The 25620-nt window shown below is 39.7% G+C and overlaps 1 protein-coding gene across 1 annotated transcript; it reads right to left on the reverse strand.

The window, feature by feature from the left end:
- Positions 1 to 48: 48 nt before the first annotated feature.
- On the reverse strand, positions 49 to 25409 carry plcg1 (phospholipase C, gamma 1). Its single transcript, XM_067528547.1, has 33 exons — positions 25152 to 25409; positions 23742 to 24029; positions 18330 to 18482; positions 18025 to 18118; positions 17888 to 17935; positions 17271 to 17355; positions 17052 to 17135; positions 16663 to 16685; positions 16499 to 16568; positions 16308 to 16409; positions 15401 to 15519; positions 14782 to 14867; positions 12847 to 12967; positions 12469 to 12637; positions 12214 to 12336; positions 11747 to 11848; positions 11405 to 11592; positions 10319 to 10519; positions 9973 to 10092; positions 9647 to 9827; positions 9476 to 9553; positions 9288 to 9391; positions 8925 to 9018; positions 8676 to 8745; positions 6970 to 7133; positions 6559 to 6655; positions 6176 to 6400; positions 5923 to 6071; positions 5330 to 5444; positions 4810 to 4971; positions 4623 to 4711; positions 3042 to 3310; positions 49 to 2943 (listed from the first exon to the last, which is right to left on the reverse strand). Exons 2-33 carry the CDS (start codon positions 23956 to 23958, stop codon positions 2901 to 2903), a joined length of 3945 nt encoding a protein of 1314 aa, XP_067384648.1. The 5' UTR covers positions 23959 to 24029; positions 25152 to 25409; the 3' UTR covers positions 49 to 2900.
- Between the last annotated feature and the right edge of the window lie 211 nt (positions 25410 to 25620).

Consider the following 25620-nt stretch of genomic DNA (forward strand, 5'->3'; position numbering starts at 1 on the left):
TAATTGCTCCTGAGATACAATATCTGAAGTTAAATGAAACCAACTAACTGCTGCACAGACAACATTTATATTTACAGAATAATTTACATTTAAATTAGTACATAAAGCCAGTAAAAGGGGGAAAAAAAAAAAACATAGTATAAAGTAGTAAGTAATTTATTCACTTTTCAGGCTTGAATATTTTTCATATGAAAGACAAAATTAAAATGGATACTTTTCCTCTCCATAGTTTAGGCACATTACAGAAAGACTGTTTTAAATGAGACTCAGTTAAAAAACAAACAAACATAAGGGCCATGTACACCCACACAGGTGTCTGACCTCTTAACAGTAAGTTTGCCACCATACCAGGTGAAAAAAAAAAAACAACAAGCAGGAGAGCGAGGGACATGTCAATTAAACATTGTCTATATATGCTTACATGATGCAGAGAGGAGGTCGGTTTAAACAAAAGAAGGACAGCACCTGTGTGGGTGTACCATGGCTGTACAGGTGCTTTAACCCCAGCAGGGAAGGTGAATGATGTGGCTTTATTGTGATGTGTACACAGATGGAGGCACCTAGACATTAGCAGACATGTCAGCAAATAGAAATGCAGCATCGGAGGGATAGCTCTCCACAAAGACCACTCATCGACCACTGGAGGGAAACTAAACTCAATATGGAGGAGCTCTGGAATTAATAATGGGGTGCCAACACACACACACACACAAATTCTGTTTTATAGTGAGACCTTAAGTAATCACTCCTGTCCCTGCTTTCATCGTAAATTATACCATATGGCTTAGGCGTCTCAGTGGTCAAGCACTGAGTGAGAATACTGAGTTTACATCATATACTTATAAACATAAAGGCAGAGAAAACACTGCTTCTGATACAAACCTGGAAAAATACCACCACCAGTTATACACAAGCACAGTCTGGGCTCACAAAGGCTCAGACCTCTACCCACAGGCCCCTTTGTCAACCATCAGCTTCAGAAACTAAGCTACACAGCCTCCTTTCAAACCACAAATGCAGGAAATGAGAACTCCCTGCACATTTACAAACATTTTCCTCCATAAAAACCTGATTACCAAGATAGACAAACACTTATGAGTAGAAATCAAGATTTAAAGTTAGTATTGACTTTTGTAGCATTCAACATTCACTATATGCTGCTGGCCAGGTGTTTACACAGTCTCCATTTCTGCAAATTTCATCATTAATTTCATGGGTATTGGGAATTTAACTGTATCTCATGGTAGTGCAACTTAGAATCCTCAGGTTTCTGGAAAGCAGAATCATGGCTGCACAAACACCAATGGTCCCTTAACGTTGTGGCAACAAGACAAAGAATTTGAGTTATTTGTCAACAATACTGTTTTTTTTTCCCTTTCCCAACTGGTGTTGTACACACGTCAACAAATTATGTCTAAAATCTGGTTAAGTAAAACCTTTCTTAAGACATCTATTGGTACTAAACCGTATCAAAAATACTGAATTAAAAGATATCCACAGCGCTGTGCCAGTTAGAGTTACAGCTATTGTGAACAAATTAAGACGTAATAAAAGGGGCCATTATTTCAATAAAAATACTCACATTTTCACATTGAATTATAGAAACCTGCGAACATAAGGCTGCACAGTTTACAACCTCCAGCCTAAATATCCCCAATTCTATGTATGAATAAAGACAAACTTAAAATATTTGCAATGTTGAATAGCAATGTGAGTGTGTATTTGTTCCGCAAACCACTTTGCATCATATAGTTTAACAGTATGTAACCTTGTAGCCCTATGAATGACTCAATTGACTGGACAACTGTTCTGCCATTAAAAGACAGACAGAGGATACAAGCAAAAACTGAAAAAAAAAGTCAAAATGAAAGTTTTGAACATGGTTATCTCTCACAGTACAAATCTGTTTAAATCAACATGATCTGCTCTAATCCACAGAGAGGTGTTGGATCTTCTATGATTACTGAGCAGTAAGATTCAGTGAGGCAGACAGATGTTTGAATGTGTCAGGCTGTAGAGGAAAATGGAATGATGTGCAGTTTTCTTGGAATCTATGTTAGAACATAAGTTAGTCTTTTCTCCCAATGTTTCCAACATAAACAGAGTATGACTTCTTCCTGGTGCCTTCAAAAAAGACAAACAATTACATATCCCTCCTGGATTAGGGTGTTAGATTGAAGGCGCATAATTTCCTCCAAAAAGCAGAGAATAGACAGTCATTACAAATAGCAGTAGAGAGCCCTCGTGTTTTACACCTATACAATAAAAAATGAAAAGTCACATTATGAATCAAGGTTTAAATAATTATAACCATTAAAAACATGGAGAGGAGCTCTTTGAGAGCAGGTCAGCTGCTGCTGTTTACTGGGCAACAGCACAGCAGGAAAAAAAACATTATTTATATATGCGCGCCAAATAGAGAGGAGCAAAGAAACTTAACCAGGAGACAGTTTCTAACTGATACCTTTCCCTCCTCTAAGCAGCTGTTGTGCACACCTAAAACATGAGAATGTGACCCGCCCTGCAAATGACCAGTCCAGAGCTGGAACTTTTTCAGCCATGTGTTTGTTCTCAAGTGAATGTCCGCTTCTTCTTCCTGTCTGTGGTGGTCAGCTTCCTGTTGCCCCCCCACATACAGCCAAGTCCTTCCTTCAAGTCAGGCGAGTGGTGGGCAGCAGAGAGGGGAAAACGAGGGAGGCGGGTGGCAGTTAAAGAATGGAGGGAGGGAAAGCTGCCTGAATGTAGGCCAAAGCAGTGGTGGGCGTTTCCATGGAAACACTGTTCACAGCAGTTTGTGACATCATCAGTACAGAGAGAGGCGACAGGGTGAGGAGAGGCGACTGGGTGAGGAGGGGCGGTGGGGGCAATCAGGGTACAACAGAATCCTGATTGGCTTGGACTTAGACACGGTTCTCTCCACCCACTCTGGTCCTCCGCAGAATCCTGAGGTGAAGACAAAGACAGGAGGACGTCTGGATCCTTCTACAGCTTCAAAACTCACTGTGCAGGCACAAACAAACCTCCAGACAAAAGACACTTACCTTCTGTTCTGTGGGTCCATGTGGTCCAACAGTGGGTCCTGAGCAACCCTGAAGTCATCGATAGGGGACTGGTAGCGAGACTCAAAGGAGCCTTCCCTTCCCCTGTAGGCCATGGCCTGGGCAGGTGATTGGGGAAGAGGAGATATGCTAGAGGAAGTTGAAGACACCAAGCTCAAATCCCCCAAACGCTCACGCCCTGCTTGCATAGAAGCTGACACCGACGTAGCCCCAACAGCAAGGAATGGGCTGAGAACCTCTACATTTTCATCCTGAAGGGAGAGGAACAATGATGGTTAAGGTGCCAAAGCATCAACTCCAGGCATTTTTACCATTCATGGTTTTAAAGTTGACCCATATCTTGTTATGATTTCCTATAGAAGCACAAAGGCAAAAAATACTTTGACATTTCGGGAAATGTTCACTTTTATGCCTAGAGTTAGATGAGAAGATCGATACTCTCAGGCCCGTACAGTAAATACTAGATTCTCTAATATGGACACATACCCGCTCCTATTATTAAAAGCCAATTCATGATTTCTGCTTGCTCTGAGTTTAAGAAATGGTCAGTGTCCATAGTGCACATACCCTCTTACTATACTACAGCTGGAAATGTTGAAAAGTATATAAGGGTATTTTTTTTTTCAACATTTTAGACCCTAGTTTAAGAATAAAGATTTTTTAAGGATTTTTTTTAGGATAAAGGATTTTTTTTTAAATCATTTGTGAACAACAACAGAGGTCAAGAGGCAAAGACAAACATGCTAATCCAGGTTTCAGAATGACAGATGTCTACAGCGAGTAGGGAAGACTCATTCTTGGTTTAAGCGTCAATATGGGCATTGTTGAAAATATGACTAATTTAGAAAATGTGCAAAGCTATCCTTTAACAAGAACACTGTTGAAATAAACAGTCCATGTGTCTGCAGTGTATGCACTGAGAGTGCTCTCACACTGCATGGAAACAACTTTTTGGTCAACACATAGACTTACAGACACTTGTAGTGTATGGTCAGTTGAGAAAATATGCATTACCATCGACAGCCAGGTGCAACAAGTATGAAAAAGCCTTTAATAATATATAAGCAACAGTCAGTCAGGCTGGTGTATTTGGTAAATGGTCTGCTTTTATAGTGTCTTTATCCAAAGCGCTTTACAATGATGCTACTTATGCTCCCATTTACACATTCACACACACTGATGGTGGTTGCTGCCATGCAAGGTGCTCACCTGACCAACCGGGAGCACCTTGGGGTTCAGCGTCTTGCCCAAGGACACTTTGACACATAGCCAGGGGGGACCAGGAGTCGAACTACAGACCCTGTGGCCTTACCAACTGAACTACGACTCAGTGAATTAGTTAACGAGCAGGTTAGTGTAGAAACATGTAAATTTAACCAAAGAGTGAAGTAAAGGATGTGTGGGGTATGTAAAAAAACAAACAAAAAAAAACAAAAAAAACACACATACTAGAGTTAACAAGTTAATGCTTTTTCCCTGACCAAACCAAATCTTTGAGAAAAATTGTATTTGTTAATAGTGAAGACATCACAGAAGAGGTTAAGTCAAAGAATGGTACCTCACCCTGCCTCTGATGATATCCATATGAATTAAAAGAGAAGTCAACTCCAGATCCTCATTGTAGCTGTTCTTCAGAGGTACTGACCGGTAGCCTGGTACAATGCAAAGAGACAAAGACAAAAGTCTTATCACATCACAGGGAAGCAACACAAGTTTAGGTCAATTCAGTGTGTGTTTTTGTGTTGTGTACCTGTTTTTAGACCATGAATGGGGAATGTGGCCTGAGCCAGGAAATTTTGGTCATTGAACATGTCAATCTCATATACCACAAAGCGCAGAAAGGCAAAAGCAGAGTTGCTCACTGTAAACTGGAATTGTTTTCGGGGCCACGTGGGGTTCAGACCATTATCAGCTGCGAAAAAATTAAATTATATTAAAACAACTGTAAGAGATGGGAAATGTACAATACAAATCCACCACTACTGTTAATACAACTCTGAGTAATTATATCACAGTCAAAGACTAGATTAAAACAGTGCTTCTTCTTTGGTTAAACCACGCTGTATGAACTATGTTCACAATATGCAATGTTTTCCTGCTTTATTCCAACATATTGCCATTTGTACAACTTCCTGTTTTTCTAGGAAAAGACAGGACATTACAGAAGGGTCCATGAATCCTGTAAAGAGTAACTGCCCATTTCTTCAGATGTGGCAGAGTATAGCTTTACTGGCATAGGGACCCATGGTTAAAATTAGAGGAGCTCTCACTTTCTGAATCCGTTTTTAGCTTGGCATTGTCATATTCCGCCCCGCACACCTCGATCTCTATCACAGGAGAAACTATGCCACGTCCATGCTTGGGCAGATGACGTGCGCCAAGGACCTTCATAAGAGAAAAAGAGGAACAAAAGGTCACTGCTAAATGTTTTCACTTCACTTGTTTCATCCAAAATATAGTATGGTTTCTACAGTAAGTAGAACACTGTAGGGAGGTCTGTACTAGGATATAGACTCAGTGGACATAGAAGACAATGGTATCCTGTACAGTTTCTAAAACTGAATACTGGATTTAATAACGTGTATGACACGTGTATCATCTTCATGAAGGAGTACTGATTCTAATGCAAATTCTGGCAGTCCGGTGCAAAGGGTTTCAAATAGCACTGAGGAGTTTTGTAACAAAATGCTGCAGTTCCTATTGCTGACCCTGTTGGCATACTATGTTTGATGAAAACAAGTATGTAAGTATGCATCAAATCTCTCACTCTGCCCCCTTACACCTGGCTGAGGAGGTACTCCTCACATTTGGAGAACCACTGCATAATGGCACTGCTTGTGCAAACACTTTCAAACTATTGTACCTCTATCTCTACCATGACTTGTTCAACACCTCGTAGCGTATGTCTGTCAAATGGATCAAAGTTATCGTCCCTCATGATGGGCGGCTGAAGGACATAGCCGCTCCTTCCGTTTAGCATGAACAGGGCCTGGTTCATCTGCATGGGCTTGTCTACATGTGGTACAAAGATGAGGAAAGTTTAAAATAATGTGGCCAGAGGGCATGTGAAAGCATTTGTCCACACTGATAATCTGCTCTGACAAGAACATAGATACCTGCTGTCTGGAAGTTGAGCGCTACCAGCTGGGACCCACAGAGCCACATGGGCAGTGGGTCATAGTTAGAGGAGTCTAGTCTCTGGCCTCTAGGGTAGATCCTGGACAGCTGTAGACGATTGTACTGCAGGAACTTCTTTCCCTTGATCTTGTTGACGTACTTCTCTGCCTTAGTCTCAGGAAAAGATGACATGTCCCTGAAACAGGCTCGCTCTGTGCCAATCTCTACAGGAGGCAAAGAGAGAAGACTCACCTGACCTATAAGTATTGTTATCGGACATAGGATCATTGTGTCCTATTGCAGACATGAAATCTGTCACATGTCTGCTCCAGTGTGTTTTAAATTGCATCTTTGCAGTTTCATGAGTGTGTGTAATTCTTACTATCTTCATCAAATGGCACAGGCCTACAGTAGATGACCAGCTCAGATAGTTCCAGTGCAATCTTCTTTCTCCTCTCCATCATCTTCCCCTCCTCCTGCTAAAGAACAAAAAACATAACTTTACAGCTGCACTGACAACAATACACGTCACTTCTCAGTTTGTGTAGCAACAGAACTATTCTTCCCTCATCCACCCCTGCTCACTTGGCTGAGCTAAACAAACCAGCTTTCACGTGTGAATGTGCAGAGTGTCATTACTCACAAACATCCCACTGCTCAATCAGTGTTTCCTAAATACCAGTTATGGGTATTATAGGGCAAACTGCAAGTTATGACTGCTCCTTTGATCCACAATGTGGCATAAACATCAGCATGAGTCTTTGCCATTTCCTGTGAGCCATGAAATAATTACCTTGGCTTCTGAAGTCATGGCGACTTCTCGGATCTTGTTGACCCATTCCTTGAGTTCTTCTTGGCTGGTGGCAGCAATGTCGAGCACTGGGCCGGCCCGCAAAGAGTTTGTCGGTATCAAGGAGAAGACATGGGATCTACTGCCCTTCCCCTCAGTACGCACAACTGAACAGAAAACAAAGAAAAGTGTTTAAAAAAAGATTAAGAATGAAAGGAATCAGGAGAAAAAAAAATTCATATAAATAACTGATATTATGCAAAATGAAGAAAATCCAAAAATGTAGTGGAACAAAACAAAGCCTGAACACAGACCGATATGGAGAGACAATACTGTTTCTTGAGTTAGACAAGAATTATTGTTAATAATTAAAGTATTTAATAAATGGTTGAAAGTCACTTATTATTTGTATGAACTAAAAAAAAAAAATCTATCAATCTTTTGTACTGTTCGATGTCAGAACAAGGTGAAAAATGCCTGTATTATATTTAGTGCCATGTAGGTGTAAGAAATCGTAAATTCTCAAATTTGAATGACCTCACAGTCTGCGGGGACTGGTTTCGTGTTCATGCTTCTTAAACTCACCCAGCTTCATTTTATTAAGGGAACATTGAGTCTCTGTGGGAACTTTGCTGTTGTAGATATGAATGAATAAATTCCCACTCAGTTTTAAGTTTATTGGGCCTAAACTAAGTCAGTCAAATCCAACAGTAAATCCTCCTTCATTAAAGTGATAATACTTTGTATTCAAACTCAGAGCAGATAATTAAATTGTGGAGGCTGTTGAATTGTAGTGAAGACATGAGATTTTGTTATGTAGGTAGTACTCACTGATATGGTTAATGGGGTTTAAAAAAAGATTAGAAGAAAAACAACAATTTCATAACAGGCACTTGCCAACTAATTAATGAATGCTAATATCAAATTCTACTCTAGCTAATATAACAATTTGTTATGGCTCTTGAGTCTTCACCTGCCCGCTCTGCAGACATAGGCACAGAAACAGGCCAGTTGAAAGGAAGTTATTTCTCCTAACGCAAAGCACAAGGTCAGAATTTAACTGCTGTACCCTAAAACAGAGCTGAATAGATCAAAGGTTAAGTATATAATTGTGGCTAAGAAGTGATCTAGAAATCTGCTGATAATATGAATATAGGAATTATGCTCTGCATTGCATACTTTATTATGTTTATATGCTTTATTATATTATTGTAATGAAATATACATGATTGATTATTTTTTTTATTTTAAGTAAATTAATTTAGTTGTATTCATCTGTACGTATTAATTAGAAAACAGATATTAATGAGAAAATAATCCATAGATTAATTGACAAACAAAATAATCGTTAGGTGCAGCCTTAGCTAGACCATGCAAAGGTTTCTTTGAGCAACCACTAGGTAGGGCCAAAGAACCATCCAAAGGCAAAAAGAGGCTGAGAGACTAAGTTAGCAGAGGAAACAAAATGCATGGAAGCATGTCCCAACTTTAATGGGTGTGTATTGAGTAGACTGTACGATGTCAATAAAATACCAAATACAGAGCTGTGACAAAACATTGATATTCATTCATTCCCATTTGGTTTTATTATTACTCAAAGTGGCTAAAACTGATAACACCCACAAAAGAAGGTTTCCCTGCAGCAAGAGGAGTGCTTGCTCTGCAGGCCTGCAGCACAGAGTCAAACAGGAAGTCGAGGGGCCACTCACCAATCTGACAGGAAGAAACATCCACACTTCCTCTCAGCAGATCTCCCAGGGGGCTGTTTTCTGTCATCTCCTGCTTGACAGAGAAAAGAAGTTTTCTCTGAAGTATAATATAATAATATAATATAATATTCACTACATATGCATCTTAACTAAGGCCCAACCTCCCTGTGGAGTAGGCAAGTGCACTCATTTTACTTTAAATGTACAAAAGTGCAGTGGTTGCCGCCAGTTTTTAGCTATGATCATCACCGTTCTGTCAGGCTCCGCTGCTGATGGACTGATCTCCTCCACATAATTGGCAGGAAACCAAAACTGCTTCTTTCCTCCACAGTCACCTTTCCACCTGAGAGACACAGAGAGGTGATTAGGATTTCTGACGAGAGGGGGAATGTGCATATGTAATGACATATATTGCTGCTATTAAATGGACCCAAACATTGCAACCATTTATTAAAAAAAAAATAGAAAAATAGTTAAACATAAAACTATTCCTATGGGTTCATTTCTGTGTTATTAATCCTTATAATATGCCCTGGCTCTGTCACAATTATGATCAAAGTAGACAGATAATTAACCGCCACTTCCTGACTGACTGTGATGCTCGTCACTTACCATCCTCCTTCCTGTTTGTCAACATTTGAGATGATGGCATTCTTTGTGAAGGAGAGCTCATCGTCTCTCTGGGCTTTATACTCATACATGGCTTTCACAGTGGACTGCAAAGGGCAAAACAGAATGTTCTGACACACCTCTTTAGCAAAAAGCTAAATTTCATTATACATAAGCCTGTGGAAACTCACCTTAAAAGTGGGCATTTGGTTTGCCTCCACATAAAAGCCTGGATTTCTACCCTCATAAAGTGACCCGTAGTCTGGCTCCTATTGGACAATAAACAGTGTGTTAATCCCACCCATTCCACCAAAAAGGCATGTTAATAATTTTCAGATGAGATTCTGTAGTGTGGTACTCACAGCAGTGCCTATCTTCTCCAGTGTGTCCTCATTGATGGGATAACGCAGCTTCATTTTGCGATAAAGGGGGTGCTTCTCATAGTAGCTGATGAGATCTACTAGACTGTCAAACTCTGAGGTACCCAGCACCACAGTTTGACCCTCTTGCTGCACCCGACAGTGCTTTATTTTACCCTCAGCCCTGTGGTGAAGCCAAAGACTCAATATTAATTGCCATGAAGTTATTTGATACTGCTAAGGAATATAACTGATCAATGTGCACCCTTCCCTTACATTAAAAAGGAAGTTAAAAGTAAAGTGCTTAGAATATATTAGAATTCAAGTACCTGAACGAAATGGCAAATGAGTTGGGTTCTGCTCTCTTTCTTACTAGGAAAGCCCCATCACGAGGAACCCTCATCAACATGTTCTCAGCATGACTCCTGGAGAGATTTGCATGGTACCACCTGGTGCAAACAACCAAACAGAGACATAAGGAAAATAATTACAGGGACAGAGCTATTCAAGTAACACCTTTTGTTCATTCTAGTTAAAAAGGCATCAGCTACCAGTCTACACTTTCAAGGATAAAAAAAATCTTAAATCTCCAGTTTTTGGATTGGATGAGCATATCATTTGTGCTTCATAACTCAAAATTCTTTCTAATCTGTTAGAAAGCTGTTTAACACTCACTCTTTGCTTTCGTGGGCGTTGGTCTGAGGCACTGGCTCAGTCAGCTTCATCTCAAACTCATTGCAGCGCAGTGCCACCTGCTGGTAGTGGGTGATCAGGGCAAACAGTGTTTCAAACACCAGGTTGTCGGTCAGGTAGAACTTGGGGCTGCCTGCCTCCTGCCGAGAGTGGATACGACAATGCTGCACCCGGCCAGAACGCCTGATGCAGTGTAGTGTTACATTGAGGAGACAATAAATTAAAAATAAGTTTGTTTTTTAGTAATTATGGACAGGTAAAACCTTGCTAAAAAACACCACCCTCTCACAGTATCTAAACACTGTATTTTATTGTGTGAATCAGATTAACTAGGTTTAACATATTTCCACTATTGCAGAGCATATGTATTAGCAGAGAGAAGGTGTATAATCACACTACTAACTTTGACAACTATCACATTCAATAAATGATAGAGACTGAAGTTTATTGATCTACCTGTGTGTCACCCAGGTATTCTCACGATTTAAGCCTACAACACACACACCGCACGAGTAACAAAACGTTTCCCCTTGACAGATACAGTGCGCGTGCCACATCAAAAGGACAAAACTGATGTTGCTTTGACATACAACACAGCTATTTACTTTAAACAGCAAATACCATCTCAATAGGAAAGAGGTTTAAAAATTACTTTTCAATCTATTTAAATTTAGTAAACTCTAATCTTTCCCCAAAAAAGGACAAAGCTTTCAGTTTTACTTTAAAATAATGAGGTGTGCCAGCTGATTAAGCAGGGCCATTAATGACACATATACAGGTACTGCATGTATAGGTAAGTAAGCAAGATTTAAAAACAACATTCACAGACAATGCTCAACACTATCCAAACAGCATTGGATCTGTCACCCATGCCTGAAGATTATTTCAGTAAATTAGAGCTGGAAGATTAAAACTGCCAACTTCCTTAAGTTTTTCATATATGTGAGTAATATCAGAGGTTCTGCTGCTTGTCTGTATAGTCTTGTCCTATTTATAGCACATTACTGCCAAATAAATGCAGCTAGTTTGTGAAGTGTGCAGGAATGATTAATGCAAAATCATGTTTACCAGAAAGACAACGTGTAGTCTCCCACAAAGGTCTCACTCTCTCGGACCAGGAATGAGCCATCAGGAGCTCCGGTCTCCTGGCAATAATCAGACAGGAGTCTCTCAGCAATCTGCCGTCCATCTCGCCCTGCACCCAGCTTCCCGTGGAACCATTTCTCTGTCACGTGCTGGTCCATTCCATTAGACACCTGAGGGATTAGAAAAGAGAGGAAGATGGTTTTTAACTCACAGCATTACATTTTTCTCTCCATATGCAAAAATAACTCAAAAGGCCTTATACAAAATACAGTATTGTTTATTTTGTTTATGAATGTTAACAAAGTGCAATGTGCATATACTGACCTCTCTGTGCTCCTCCTCATCATCATTACCCTGGTTACTGGAGGTCTCTTCAGAGTAGTAGATCTTACTGCTGGTTAGGACAAAGAAATGAGGGTACCACTCCTGGGGTATGAGAGAAGGGACAATGGAGAAAAACAGTTAAATTAGGTCTGAATTACATTAAATATTTAGAGGATCCATTTGTCTTACTAAAAATGTTTCCAAATTAATGGAAGGAATTAAAAGGAATTCAGTAGACTAAGAGGAGAAACCTAGTCAAAATGGCTTCAAGAATACACATGACCCAGTTATAAAATAGATGTTAATCAGAAAAGTGTAGTGAGTCACAAGATCTTAATGAATCTAAGAATAGTGACAACATACTCAGCAGACTTGGCTTAGAAGCTACTTCCAAAAAAACAAAAACATATTCCAAGCTTATCATCTGGTGCCATCCAGAATTCATTGAACAAAGTGAACGTGCGTACATGGTTAATGGGGTCCTCCAAGTACAGGATACCATTTTTGATAGAGTTGCTGATATCATTCTCTGAGTAGGGAGTGGAGGTAGACACTTCTTCATAGGCACTCCCTTCGGCAAGCTTCTTATGCTGCAGATGATGCAGAGGGAGGAAGGCAGAGGAAGAAAAGGACAGAACACTGTATACAAAAGACTGTTTTTTTTTTCCAGCAGGGAAAATTGACCCAAAAATGTGTTTAAATGATTTTTTATGATTACAAACCTTAATAAGGATCTTTTTCTTGAGCTGGTTAGGTGAGGGTAGGCCATCTGCTGCAATATCCACTGCCTTGGTCAGCAGCATATCTCCAAATATTCTCTTAAAGAAAGTGGCCATATTCCTTTGCTGTACAATACTACAGTGGTCCTCGATGGACAGGATAATAGGATATCTAGAGGAAAGATCATAGAGAACAAATTCTCTATCACAGGTATGATCTTATTATTTTAGACACTCCAGTGATGATGTCACTGCAGATGTCACTACATTGTTTTGTCTGCTGTTTCTTAGTTTGCGTGCCGTCGCTTTCTTTGTCATCCTTTCATAATCTCTTCACCGCTGATAACTGTAAAAAGAAATGCTGTACTCATGGAGACTCACTCTGATGTAACAAAGGCATGCTCTTTGATGGTTGTGAGGACATCACAAAACTTGATTTTTGTTGTGAGGGTGTGTCCGTGATAGATGACTGGCATTCCTTCTGGGCCATCCCAGCAGTCCACTGAAAAACACACACACACAAACAAACATTAATTTAATCTATAATACTGCATGAAAAGACGTAAGTATACATGACTTTTTGTCTTTTCGACATGTGATCAAGAAGAGCGGGGCGAGACCTCCAACCCTATGGTTCGACCCCTCCAACCCTATGGTTCGACACCCTGGCCATTCTACCATCTGAGCCACTGCTACTCAAGTAAGTATATGCGAATGCAGATTCATTATTAATGTGCAGAAGGATTTTAAGCAAATTGCCACTTTAAAAAAAGCTATTCCTATTCACAGAAATCTGCTTAACAACTATTTGATATAAAGGCAACAAACAGTGCTGTTATGTAGTGTGTGTGCGTGTCTGTGTGTGTGTGTGTGTGTGTGTGTGTGTGTGTGTGTGTGTGTGTGTGTTGTAAGGGCGTGCAAAAAGCAATAATGCAGTTAGAACCATACAGGGTAAGAAGCAGGCTATTATTCATTTACACCCATCAGCCATAACAATATGGTGAATAACAGGTAAATAAAATTAATTATGCCATTATATTGGCACCTGGAAGAAGTGTGGCAACAAAAGTAATGGCACTGTGAATAACTTCCTTGTGCATAAGTTGGTCATTAAATTTGATCTAATCTTCACCAAAGTCGCAATTGTCAACAATCACAGCATTTCTAAGCTGAAGACAGACACAGTCATGATCTGCTATGTGTTTATTGAACACACCCATTAAACATGCAAAGTCATAGGAAAAGTAATGGGAACATTGTTTTAATGACTAATTGAAGTGCTTTCTGTAGGTGTGAATTAGACCTGCACCTCCATTGTGTCTTGCACAATGTTCAGGTGAAATTTTGGACCATTCTTCCTTCCAGACATTTCTGAGCTTAGCCAAATTCTCAGGACAACTGGTGTTTATGACTCCTGTGAGGTCATTTAACAGGATCTCTATGGGTTGAAGCCTGGGCTCAGACTGGGCCACTCCAAATGACACTGTGTCTATAGCATTCTGTAGATTTATTTCTACTACTTTATTTATAGCTTCATCATCTTGCTGCATTACCCAGCTTTTTCTAAGCTCCAGCTTACGGACTGCTACCTTGACATTATCCTGTAGGATACCTTGACAAAGTAGTTTTACCTTCACAATGGGAAGTGGTCCAACAAAGCAGCCCCAAATCAGGATGCTCTCTCCAACCTACATTACTTTTAGGATGAGGTTTTTTTGATTGAATGCAGTTCTCCTTTATGCAATAATTAGTGCTCTGTGTTCAAGTGCAAAGGCTGGCCCACGTAGTCCTACTTAATAGAAGAGTTACTGTAACTCAAACTGCTGAATAAGTTAATGCTAGTTCCAACCGAGAGGTGTCAGAACAGACTGGGGCTGCTAGGTGCAGACTGGTTAGGGTTTTCATCCTGCCCCATGTCCACTACCAAAAACGCCAACAATAGGCATATGAGTGTGAATACCGGACCACAGAGCAATGGGAGAAGGTCTGGTCTGATGAATCACACTTCATGTTGACATTGTAGCGCGTGTACACTCCTAATCACAGGAAGTGATTAGACAAGGAGCCACTGTGGAAGTCATATCAGATCCACCTCACAACTTGCAAAGAAGACTTGCAAAGAGGACTAAAATAATCTGAGGTCTCTGTTTCAGATACCAGAGAAATGCATCAGTGGTAGTGAATCCCTCAGCTGAGGGGTCAAAGATGGGTGGTCATTAAGTTATGGTTGATTGGTGTAATTATGAGATTGATAGTCAAGTGGTAGTAATTCACTTTATCTTGGTAAAACTATTCTATGTACTTGTGTTTACCCACATTCAATACAGCGGCAGCCCATCCTCAAACAGCGGGCGTATGCCTCGAGGGAAGACTCACTGGAAAACTGGTCTCCTGTCAGGTAGCTATAAATAAACACATAGTCAAAGAGAGCTCACAAAAATACACACATCTAACCAGTCTTTAGAAAGGACTCAGTAAATAGGGACTGCATTACAAATATACACACTTCCTCTTCTGGTAGCATAAACATACTAATACCATCATATAGAAAGGGGTCCTTCTCTTGTGTTGATTGGACCAAACACTTGTTATTCATTTGGCCAATTCAAACATCATCAAAGCAACATGAAGTTTTCATTCCACTGCTCCAACAAGTATTGTTTCACATCTACCACAGAAGGTTATCATTTAAACTCCCTTTCAACCGCTTTTCAATGGGAGGAAAAATAAATTTTCCTGTAAAATACAAGTCATCTCATTCTTGGAACATGACTTTTAAATAATACACTTTTATCTGATGTACGAAGTCAATTCAAATGCCCTATTTAGTTAGAGGTTTTAACAAAAGGATGCCAGATTTCACAGTTCCCATGTTGCAATTACAACTAGTTGGGGTAAATGTGTGCAGCAATTCCTTCCACTCTGCCCTCCTTACGTGTTGTGTGAAGAGGAGATCCAGTAGTGCGACAGGGGGTTATTCATATTGTCAGGACAGACTTGGTCCAGGGAGGAATCCCAGATGGTATTCTCTTTGGAGAACAAGTACGTCAGGAACTACGCAGGAAAGATGAGAGCAATGAGAAGAAGGTTGAATTTCAAATGTATAAACCTCCCCAAACTCTTGAGCACTTAACTGCTTTGTGAAGATTGCAAGTGACTGTCCACAATTCATCATGTCTGCAAAGGCCTCACACCAACTTTCACACTGAAAGTGAAGACTTCAGAATTCGCTATGCATTTGCCCAACTACACTACATACATTACACGTTAATGCATTTATCTTTTTCAACACACATGTGCTAAAACTGTAATCATTGCTACATAGTTTTAAAAACCATGGACCATCTGAAGGGAAACCGGAAAAATTTTGTTCGCTACATGCCCTCTGCATATACACGCTATATGCAGACCATTACCACTTTGGCTTTTAATGGACTCGCAGAGCAGGTCAAAAATAGTAACACCTCTTTTTATCAACAATTTTTCTTCTTGATCAAAGTACATACACCCAGTTTCTATTTTAAGGTTGAGCATATGACAACACTTGTATACCGGTGCATACATACTTCCTTTTTTCTTTAGTCATAGATTTATGGTGACCACAAAAATCAGCCTTTGCTTTCTGCAGAGCTGTCAGGCAGTGCCACACTCAACCTTTTCTGTGTGTGGGAAGACGTGCTTTTGGCCAAGATCATGGCTATCCATGTCTATCTATATGCATTTCCCACCCAAATCTGTGACAAAGGGCGCTTTCAGAAAACATAACTTAAAAACACCCAGTAACAATGAGAAAACAATTAAGGGGGGGGAGGGGGGTTGACAGGCGGTGACAGTGAGCATACCTCGTCTTGATGGAAATAAGGCTGCTCCACTTCTCTAAGAGGGTCTTTCAGGTAGCTGAACATAAACTCCTGAACCTTGTTGTTATCTGCAGCCCACATTTCCTGGATTCAAATGGAGATACATATGAACTGGAGCATGCAAAATTAACACATCTGCAATAAATTAGATGTTCAAAAGCTTGAGGGATTACCTTCTGAGACTCCAGGAGGAAGCTCTTGAAGTCCTCTAAGGAGAGCCTCTGTTCTGGTCTGTCAATGAACCTGGCAGAAAAAGTGACAGTTCACCTTAATAAAAACACATTTATGACACTGCAGAAAGATTCACTGTGCATGTGTGCATTTAGTTATTAGCTACCTTTGCAGAAATGGGATCTCCATCTGAAAGATGAGACAAAAAGAAAAAAAAAGTTAATGAAAGTGCTGGGCTTTAACTGTGTTTTGTAATAGTCATGTAGCTTGATACAAGCATGCTGGAAAGGGGAGGGTTCATCATTGAGGACACTGAGGTCATCGATTTGGTCTGACCCCAGCCTGCCTCCTCTTCTGTATGAGTGTGTGCTTTTGGCCTAATAGCCTCCACCTGAGGGGTTTGGTGGGTTTTTAACTGGTCCATATTGATCCAACAGCCATTTGAGAACAGACAGATGGGGGAGGAAGGATGCCTTGGCAGGACAGCAGAAGGGGTGATGGGAGGTGAAAGTGCTCAGACACAACTATCTGTGGAAACAAAATGATCGCACTTACATTTTTCTGAGCATCAAACATGAGGCTGCGATAGAGCTGGGCAAACTGGCTGAAGGGCACATCTCCATTTCTCAGCTCTGAATCCTACAAAACAAGGAGCAAAAAGAGAGGGAGAGAAATATGACAGTTAACATAAGTCTTAAATCTAATAAGAACAAATTAAGTGGGCAGAGAGATTGACTGGAAAGGGGGGTCCTGTGACAAGTGGAAGGAGGTTACCGGAAGTTTCTCTCGGAGGAACTTCATGTTGGGCACTTTGTAGTTGACCTGGCTCAGCATGCTCTTCAGATCCTTACAGGATATCCTAAACACATACACAGGTTTGTTGAAAAATCAAAGAAAAACATGGATGCACTTGTACAATAAGCAAAAAGGCTTTTTGTTTAATTTTTAAATTTACAGACACCCTGAAATACATGCCCTTTAGGCTTTGCTGACTTTTTTGGCTTCACTTTTACGACACAGCCTGGAATTTTGGCTAAATAAGACAATGCCCTAATAGTAACAAAGGCTTGCTCTTTTGTCAGGGATGTAACAGACAAACATCTCTGCATGTCTCCTCTTCATCCTTCATCCTCTGCAGTCTGTTTCCTGCAGCAGGAAGAGGTGCTGGTGTGTGGCTGAGAGGTTGGTTCTTTCAACAGACCTCAGCACAGCTCTCTCAGACACCTACCAACCTTGTGTCAATTTGGCCTTTTTCCACTCTAACAGTACATGTTAAGAGTTTAAAATAAGCCTCACAACTGGTGCACCAAACACCGGAGATGTATATAATATGCCTGGGAGGGTGATCTGACTGACTTGGCATTGTACGTATTTTAACTGGGGTGACTTACCTGTCTTCTCTGTTACGATCAACAGCATAGAACTGCTTGCGCAACCACCTAAACCAAAAATTAACATATTTGATATTCAATTTAATATCATATTTAATATGTTGGATATTGTGTGTATCTATGTACATGTTGTTTACCTCTCTATCTGCAGTGGTGTAGGTGACGTCAAGGTGTCAGCCACAAGTGAGTTTAAGCCCTTCACCCACATGGTCATCTCTTCATCAGATGTTGCTGTGGAAGAAGAAAGATTTAAAAAATCTGATTAAGTTTGGATCTTTTTTAAGAGGGTTTAAGCTTAGAAACCAGCCTTTGTTTTTGTAATATAATGTAAACTATATTTACTCAATTAAATGGTGGAGGTTTGTAGTTTATGGCCTTATAAGATGAAATGCTAACACACTGGTTGTATCTGAGAAATTAGCTTGTCTGTCTCTGTGCATACCTGCTAGACTGAGCGACTTAAGACGAAACTCTGTGCCATACAGGATGACAAAGCAGTGAGCCTGGTCCAGTCTTGCTGCAGAGTCCTCCACATAACGCTCAAAGTCTCGAGACTTTTGTCCAGGCCGGATCTCCTTGATCTCCCGAATATCAACTGGAGAGAGAGACACACACATACAACATTTAGCTAAAAAGAGAACTCCCATACCCTTAAACATATAGAAAAAGCTGGACAATATGGAAACAGATTTACCAATGCTTATAGCAGTATTGGGCATTGGAGCCAAATCTGTATTTGGGTACTTAGTGTACTTATGTGTGTACTTTTAGTTAATACCAATTTGGCCTTTGCATGTAGGTGGAGGTGGCAAAAAGTCTGTGGTTTAGAGCCATTTACGGATAATAGAGGATGACAAAAGTAAAGCGGATTGCAAGAAAGTATTAGAATCTAGTCTCTAACAGTTTTACTTCTCCTGCAACTGACATCAGCAAAAACAAGGGTTATATATATAGTAACCAGAACTTTACCTAAAGTTTGCTTTGTTTTCCAAAGTTATTTCCAAAACCCCAAAGTAATATCTTAATAATTATGATTCTTTTCATGATTCAAATTGAATATAGGTTATTCAGTAACATTATTTAATAAGGGAACCTATATTTTATTTACATTCAACAAGTGAGCATCACTCTTTTTTCCTGGAATATAAAGCTATGACCATATTATACACCAAACATTAAATACAAACTGTGGACCAAGAATAAGGTCCTCATTGTAATGCATAAAATTAATCCTATCCCATAACACTACATCTGGACTGTCAATATAAAACAGATTTTCAATTCATTTAAAAGATTAACTGCTTTTTAAGGGTCAGCAAAGCAAACGTATTTTATTATTGATAAGACAATATTAATATATCCTTATAAAAACTACCAAGCATCTAAAAATAATGAGGCCGAGTTGGCTTTAGATCCTAATGTAGCTTAAATGATTAAATCAAACCTGCTCTCATAAAGATAAGAATTTAAAGGGGAGTATTTCAAACCCCTCTACATTAAGCACACTGAAGCCACAACTAAAACCTCATGCAGATACTTCGATACAAAGTGTCTAAGACAAGGAAAATAATTGATATGCAACTCAACAATTGGAAGTATACAGAAACTTTAAGAATGTGGGCTGGTAGCTCAAGAGTTTGCTGCCAGTGCTAAATGACATTAGCAACAATTAAAGAGCAACACACACACACACACACACACACACACACACACACACACACACACACCTTTTAGCTCCTGTTGCTCTTCCTGCCCCTGAACCACACATCCTGTACTTTGTCGCCTACACACCACATCTGTGCTTGCGTATAGGTGAGCATGTGCATGTTCTTTTCTTGGCCTTAAAAAAAAATAAATAAATTTGTCTTCTCACGCAGAATTTTACCAAGCTAAAGCCTCTAATCGTACATTATCTCTCAGTTTACTTATACAAAGCAGCAGACTTCCGCTGACAGCAAGCTGGTCTGACTGGCCGATATGTTAACACGTTTCATCATTTCAGTCAAAATATTTAGAGCATTCCTCAGACAGATGCAGGAAATAAAAAGTTAGCCAGAGGTGTGACCTTACCAAAGGAGATGAGAGAAGGTATCCTGCTACAAAATTCCCACACTTCCTCCTGAGCTCTCCCCTGCTGTCCCCAAAACATGTACCCTTCCTTAAAACCCAACCACATCAAAATTGCTAAAAACCGCCAGCAATAATATACAAGTTTCAGAAGCAACAATGATTGTTTTTGATACCACATTTTGAGGACACTTTTTATAAAAAACTGAATTTAACTGTTCACACACACACACACACACACACTATCATTACCTCTATAAAAAAATCCAGCGCTTAAAAATTGGTCAATCATTGACTTTCATACAACTTTAGTGACTGATAACTTAATACTTCACTCAAGTTTAATCAAACAAAAACATATGGCTTAAGCAGTATATTATTCCATATTGCAGATGGATTTCTACCGCCCTAATTACTTCAGAAAATGCACAGTTTTGTTTAATATTAGACACAGTGAACATAAAGTAAATAAAAAGCTGTACTGTATATTTTGAACATAGTCAGCAGTAGTTTAAATGGTTATTTACAGGTTTTCAAATTTTTGATTTATTGTTCAGCCCACAGTAACATTGTGTTTCAAAGTGGACTTCAGTATCAGCTGATCGTATCAGATCCTTTGACATCATGCCGGACTAAATTAAGCAGAGGACTTTCCCTATGACAAATAACTGTCATGAAGCTACATGGATTATGTTCCTCTTTCCAATACAACAAAAATTGAGTGAGACAAATGTCAAGGTGGGCTTGTTTTCAAGTGACAAGTTGCACTTTCTTACATAATTGTGAGTTAAATGTTGTCAAACATAAACAATCTAAAAGCAGATGCTAATTGTAAAACCCATTGCTGCCTGTGGGCTAATATCTAATTAATTTGTTAATTTTCATGAAGAAAGTGGGGAGACAGCCAAATGTGTAATTGACAACAGAAGTGGTGTGCCAGGTAGAAATGACATCAAATGCCTGAGGTAAGTAAGTATGTGCATTTGTTTTTCAGAAGATATTGAAAAAGCTGATCAAAATCATGACAGATTCAAAAGACATGTGCAGGTAATTTAGGTGACATTTAAATGATTGATAAATAAACAAAAACTGCTGTCTTGTTTTGTCTTACCATTGATCAAAAGCACAATTCAGTTTACAATTACATAACAAAAAGAAATAAAGGTTTATTTGGTAAGTTTGCTTAATAAATTATCTAAACCTACATAAATACTGATCAACACAAAACTGCTTCAGCTGTAATTTAATAATTGACTATGAAGCTACAAGTCATCAAAACAAGCGAGTTAGGTTACTGTATGAATGTGCATTGTCCTACAGCAGCATTAACAGAGTAGCTGTAACATATCATGTATTTATGAAGTGTGAAATTCGGGTGTCTTGTCTGTCAATGTTTGTGTGGTGCTGGATGTCACATTTTTGTTAACTAACTGGTTCAGTTAGTCCTGTATGGAAGACTCAGTGTGAGTGAATGAGACAGCTGACACAGCACCAAGTGCGGCTTGTAAATGTTCTGAATTACTGGTCCATCAGGGAAGCCTGACACATGAACTTCTTCTTATCTTGTATATCCTGTAGTTCTGCAATGTTTTGTGCTGTGTTAAGTGCTCAGAAGATTTTGCTGAACGATTTCTTTTATGTGGTTTAAGTTGTGTTATTTACTGTTTTGGCTGTTTGTGTGTTTTTTTAAAACAATAAATCCAAAAGCTTTAAAAAGGTGATAGTGTCTACCTCTAATAACATTATCTGGAGATTCCAATTAACAAAACAATGAAAAATGCCTTCAGTGCATTTCATTATACTGATGTAAAATGGTGGCGAATGCCAATGTTACCATACAGCAGTCCTGCTCACTGATTATAATCCAACCAGACATGATAAAAGGGAGCGCTAACTCATTGTGCATGGAATACAAGAATATTTTCTGATCGCATTTAAATCACCTCCCAGCACATGTCTTCATATTTAATACTAAACAGTCTTGAAATTATAGCCTGCAAACTAAAGTTATCTACTACGAGTGCTTCTTGTCAATGCACCTACAGTAGACATAAAAACGGTCCGATGCAATGGTGTAAGTGTTAAGGTGTAATAATTTGTATTTGCAGTAGATTGAAGCCTCTCCTTTACTTCACCTTGGCATCTACTTTGCTCGCTCAGGACAAGCTACGAGTCACGTTCAAACATGATTCCAGTTAACATTTATGCTGCTTTGTTTTTAGTTACATACTCAAAAACCAAAAGTTCTAAAGATGACTTGTATAATATTTACTGATTTATGTGATGTTGCTAATTTTAGTTTCAAAACCAACTACATGGTCATGCACAGTGAAAGGTACAGTGTGGTCAAACTTGTAACTTCAAAAGCTTGTCTCTGTATGTTGGGTATTTAAGCCTTCACTTTTAATGACATGCCAACAGAGTTACCGCCAATAAGGACCACATCCTGCTCCATCAGATACATCTTATTGCATCACACTATCATAAACATAAGCGCTCAATATATGCTGCCACTTGAAAGACTAACTTCATGTGAGAAAAATGAGCAGAAAGCTAGAAATACAATGATACCACTAAAGAAGAGAAATAAATCCAGAAGGAGAGAAAATGTCCAAATTATACTTTGATCGTGCGGCAAATAGGCACATTTCTTAGCACTTTAGTATTTTATATTATTATTAAGTGCTGTGTTCAAAATGATTGGATATCATTTTCTCACCGCCATTGATAAGCGGCAACAACACCATGCCAAATTGTTCCCAAATGAACATATACTTACAGTAAAAACCCTCATATTCTATTTCTGTACATTAATGAGCCTCTTAGGCCAATTTCGCGGCTTGAGGAGTATCAAATGTCACCTATGAGCTCATGTGTGTATGAAACCATTACAGAGAAAATGATACTGTTGCATTTAAAATGCGCGCGCACACACACACACACACCTAAGCCTTCAATCTTTTTTGTGTGTGTATGTGTGCTCATTTTGCAGCATCCGGAGCAGAGTGCAGCTGTGCACAAGACATCCTGCTATCCGAGAGACAGACTACTTAAAGACTCATTGAAGCCCTGCATGTCCTCAGCCAGACATGCTGGTTTGTGAAAGATTAACCTGAATGTTAGCTTCCTAGCAAATTACAGTATATTGCTAGGAATGCGCCCAAACATTTCCTGGAAACATTTTTCTGAAAATGTGAATTATCTGTTTCAGGTTGTTCCTTTAATATCAACACCTGCTTTTTAACAAAAACATCTACTCTAATGCTAAAAGGTTAAACAATAATTTGGCATTATGTCTTAGGGAGAGAGAGAGAGAGAGAGAGAGAGAGAGAGAGAGAGAGAGAGAGAAATGTGTGTTTATATAAAATGAACAACGCATTTTTGTTTCTACGGTTATTCTTCTTGATTCTCAATTTTCTTTTGTGTCAATACCTTCTGATAAACTGCAACATTTTCTTTAAATACTCACATAAGCATGGTTAATGCATTTAGTCAATAACACCGTGACATTGGGTTGCAGAGAGACCTACAGCTTACATTTTAAAGGATCTAAACTACTTGGGAATAGAAATCTTTAACCCTGACTGACATCACTCACCAGCTGTTCACATTATCTCATCAAGTCTTTTGTTTGCTAATCAAGTACATCACAACACACTGTAGTTTTCATATTTCAGACTGTATGTAAACCAACCAGTTTGGGTGGCATGAATACGGTCACAAGCAGCTCTCGGACGCATTGCTGTTTTTGTGTGTATGTTTGTGTCTGTGTCAACATGCTACTCACCCTCTCCTTCTATTTTATCCGTGCCCCGAGTCCAGATAATAGTCCTGGTCTCAAGCTTAACTTGAAATGTCCTTCTCTCTGGCCGCTGGGACTTTTTTGAATAAAACAGTGTCAGTACTGTCCCCAGCTCCAGGTCTCGGTACAGGTTGTTCATCTCTGTATCGTTGTCCATCCACGGAACAGGTCCATTGGAAAAGAAGCCTGGGGTCCCTGCCATGTTCACTTCCTCTGTTTGTTATCCGTTTCCTCTCAGAACAATCTGCTCACTCCAGAACTAGTCAGGGATACCTACAGCAGGGAAGAGGGGAGGGGGAACCGATGAAAAAAACATCCCCAAATGACTTCTACTGTGTTGGTGGTGTACAAAATGAAGTGAAGAGATGATGCTTACAGGAGTGAGGAGTCATATTCTATACAATTCTAGAAGTTTTACCATACATGTAATCATGCTTATACCTCAGCACAGTTAGTTATCCAGACATCTACATGTATTTACTGTGAGAACGTTTGAGTATTTTTGAAAAGCTTTGAATACACTCAGTTCTAAAACTTACATTTATCCAATATCGGTTATTAGTGCATAGAATATCACAAAAATAATGAAACAACACAAGAAATGCTGTTGTAGGAAATAACACAATGCCACAAAAGACACCCGTGTACTTCATATATCAAAACATGAAAATTCAAATGCTTTGAACTTGCGACAAGAGTATTTGTTTTAGACGAATGTGAATTGGTTTGAAGTCGTAAATAATCTATTACAAGGAAATGTATTCTGTTGTATTCAACCCAAGAGATTTGTTCAAAAACGTCCACATTATCGTGTCAAATTTGAAATACTCTATTTTGGTACACAAATGTTCGGATTCAAGAATATATATATGATTTTACTGGGATAAAAGAATGACAGTGGAAATAAATGACAGCTACCTCGTAAAAATGTCTGGCAGAGAGAAAACGTGTTGATTGAGCTAATCACACAAGATAACTTTCTCTGTAGCTAGATTCAACCTTTGGTCCAGCTGCGGAGAGCTTTAATCTGATTTACGCTGGTTTCTAAAACGACCAACAGGCCTGTAACCTGCTGAAGGAAAACAAAGTTTCCTTTTCATATAAAAACCACCACAATATTGGGAACACAACTGGAGGCAAATGGCAGCAGATGTGTTGTGGGATAACTGAGACGTCTGTCTAATTTCACAGCGTGGAAAGGGGGCCGGTGTGTGCTAGCATTTCGCTGGGCCAAAAGAGGCGTCCGTGGCCGATTTTCAACTCTGAAAACAAGCCCAGGTAGCACTAGCTGCGGTGCCCTTTCTCTCCTCTCAGTCTTTTTTTTTTTTACCGTGCGGAGAAAAATCTATTGGAAAACGACACGTCGCGGGGGCTGCTGTGCTGTGCTGTACTCACCGCTGCAATCTCGGCCCCACCGCTCATCTCCAACGGCTGGGGCTGCTCCTCTCGCGCTCCTGTCGACTTTCGCCGTATGCGTTTTCCGCGATTAAATCATCACTAGGCCCTGGAAAGGCGCTACGCTCCCGACGACAACAATCACAGTTTCGTCTTCTCCCCTCCGCCCGTCCACAAAGAGCAGGCAGGCGGACAGCGAGAAAAGTGGTGAGACTACGCAAGTTTAATCTGTTCCCAGTTCCAGTCAGCGTAGGCCCTTCCCCCCTAGCCGACCACCAGCGTCAACGTCCCGGAGTCAGAAGCCAGACTTCTGCTGCAAGATTTCACAATAAAAGCCCTGTGATCAGGCAGATTGTGTCAACGTTTTAATGAGGACAGGCGTAAAACCTCTACAGCCTACACATGTGATGCTACAACTGGACAGATAGAGCCACTTCTGACTAACTGATCCAGGTAATCAGCGGTGGAA

Source organism: Channa argus, chromosome 13, assembly GCF_033026475.1.
Source record: "Channa argus isolate prfri chromosome 13, Channa argus male v1.0, whole genome shotgun sequence".
NCBI lineage: Eukaryota > Metazoa > Chordata > Actinopteri > Anabantiformes > Channidae > Channa > Channa argus.

Coding starts and splice junctions, on each gene's coding strand:
- plcg1 (XM_067528547.1), bottom strand. CDS start 23,958: ATGGCAGGGACCCCAGGCTTCTTTTCCAATGGACCTGTTCCGTGGATG. Junction 16,686..17,051: donor TGTTTGATGCTCAGAAAAAT/GTAAGTGCGATC, acceptor CTCATCTTTCAG/ATGGAGATCCCATTTCTGCA. Junction 9,828..9,972: donor TCATTTGCCATTTCGTTCAG/GTACTTGAATTC, acceptor GCTTCACCACAG/GGCTGAGGGTAAAATAAAGC.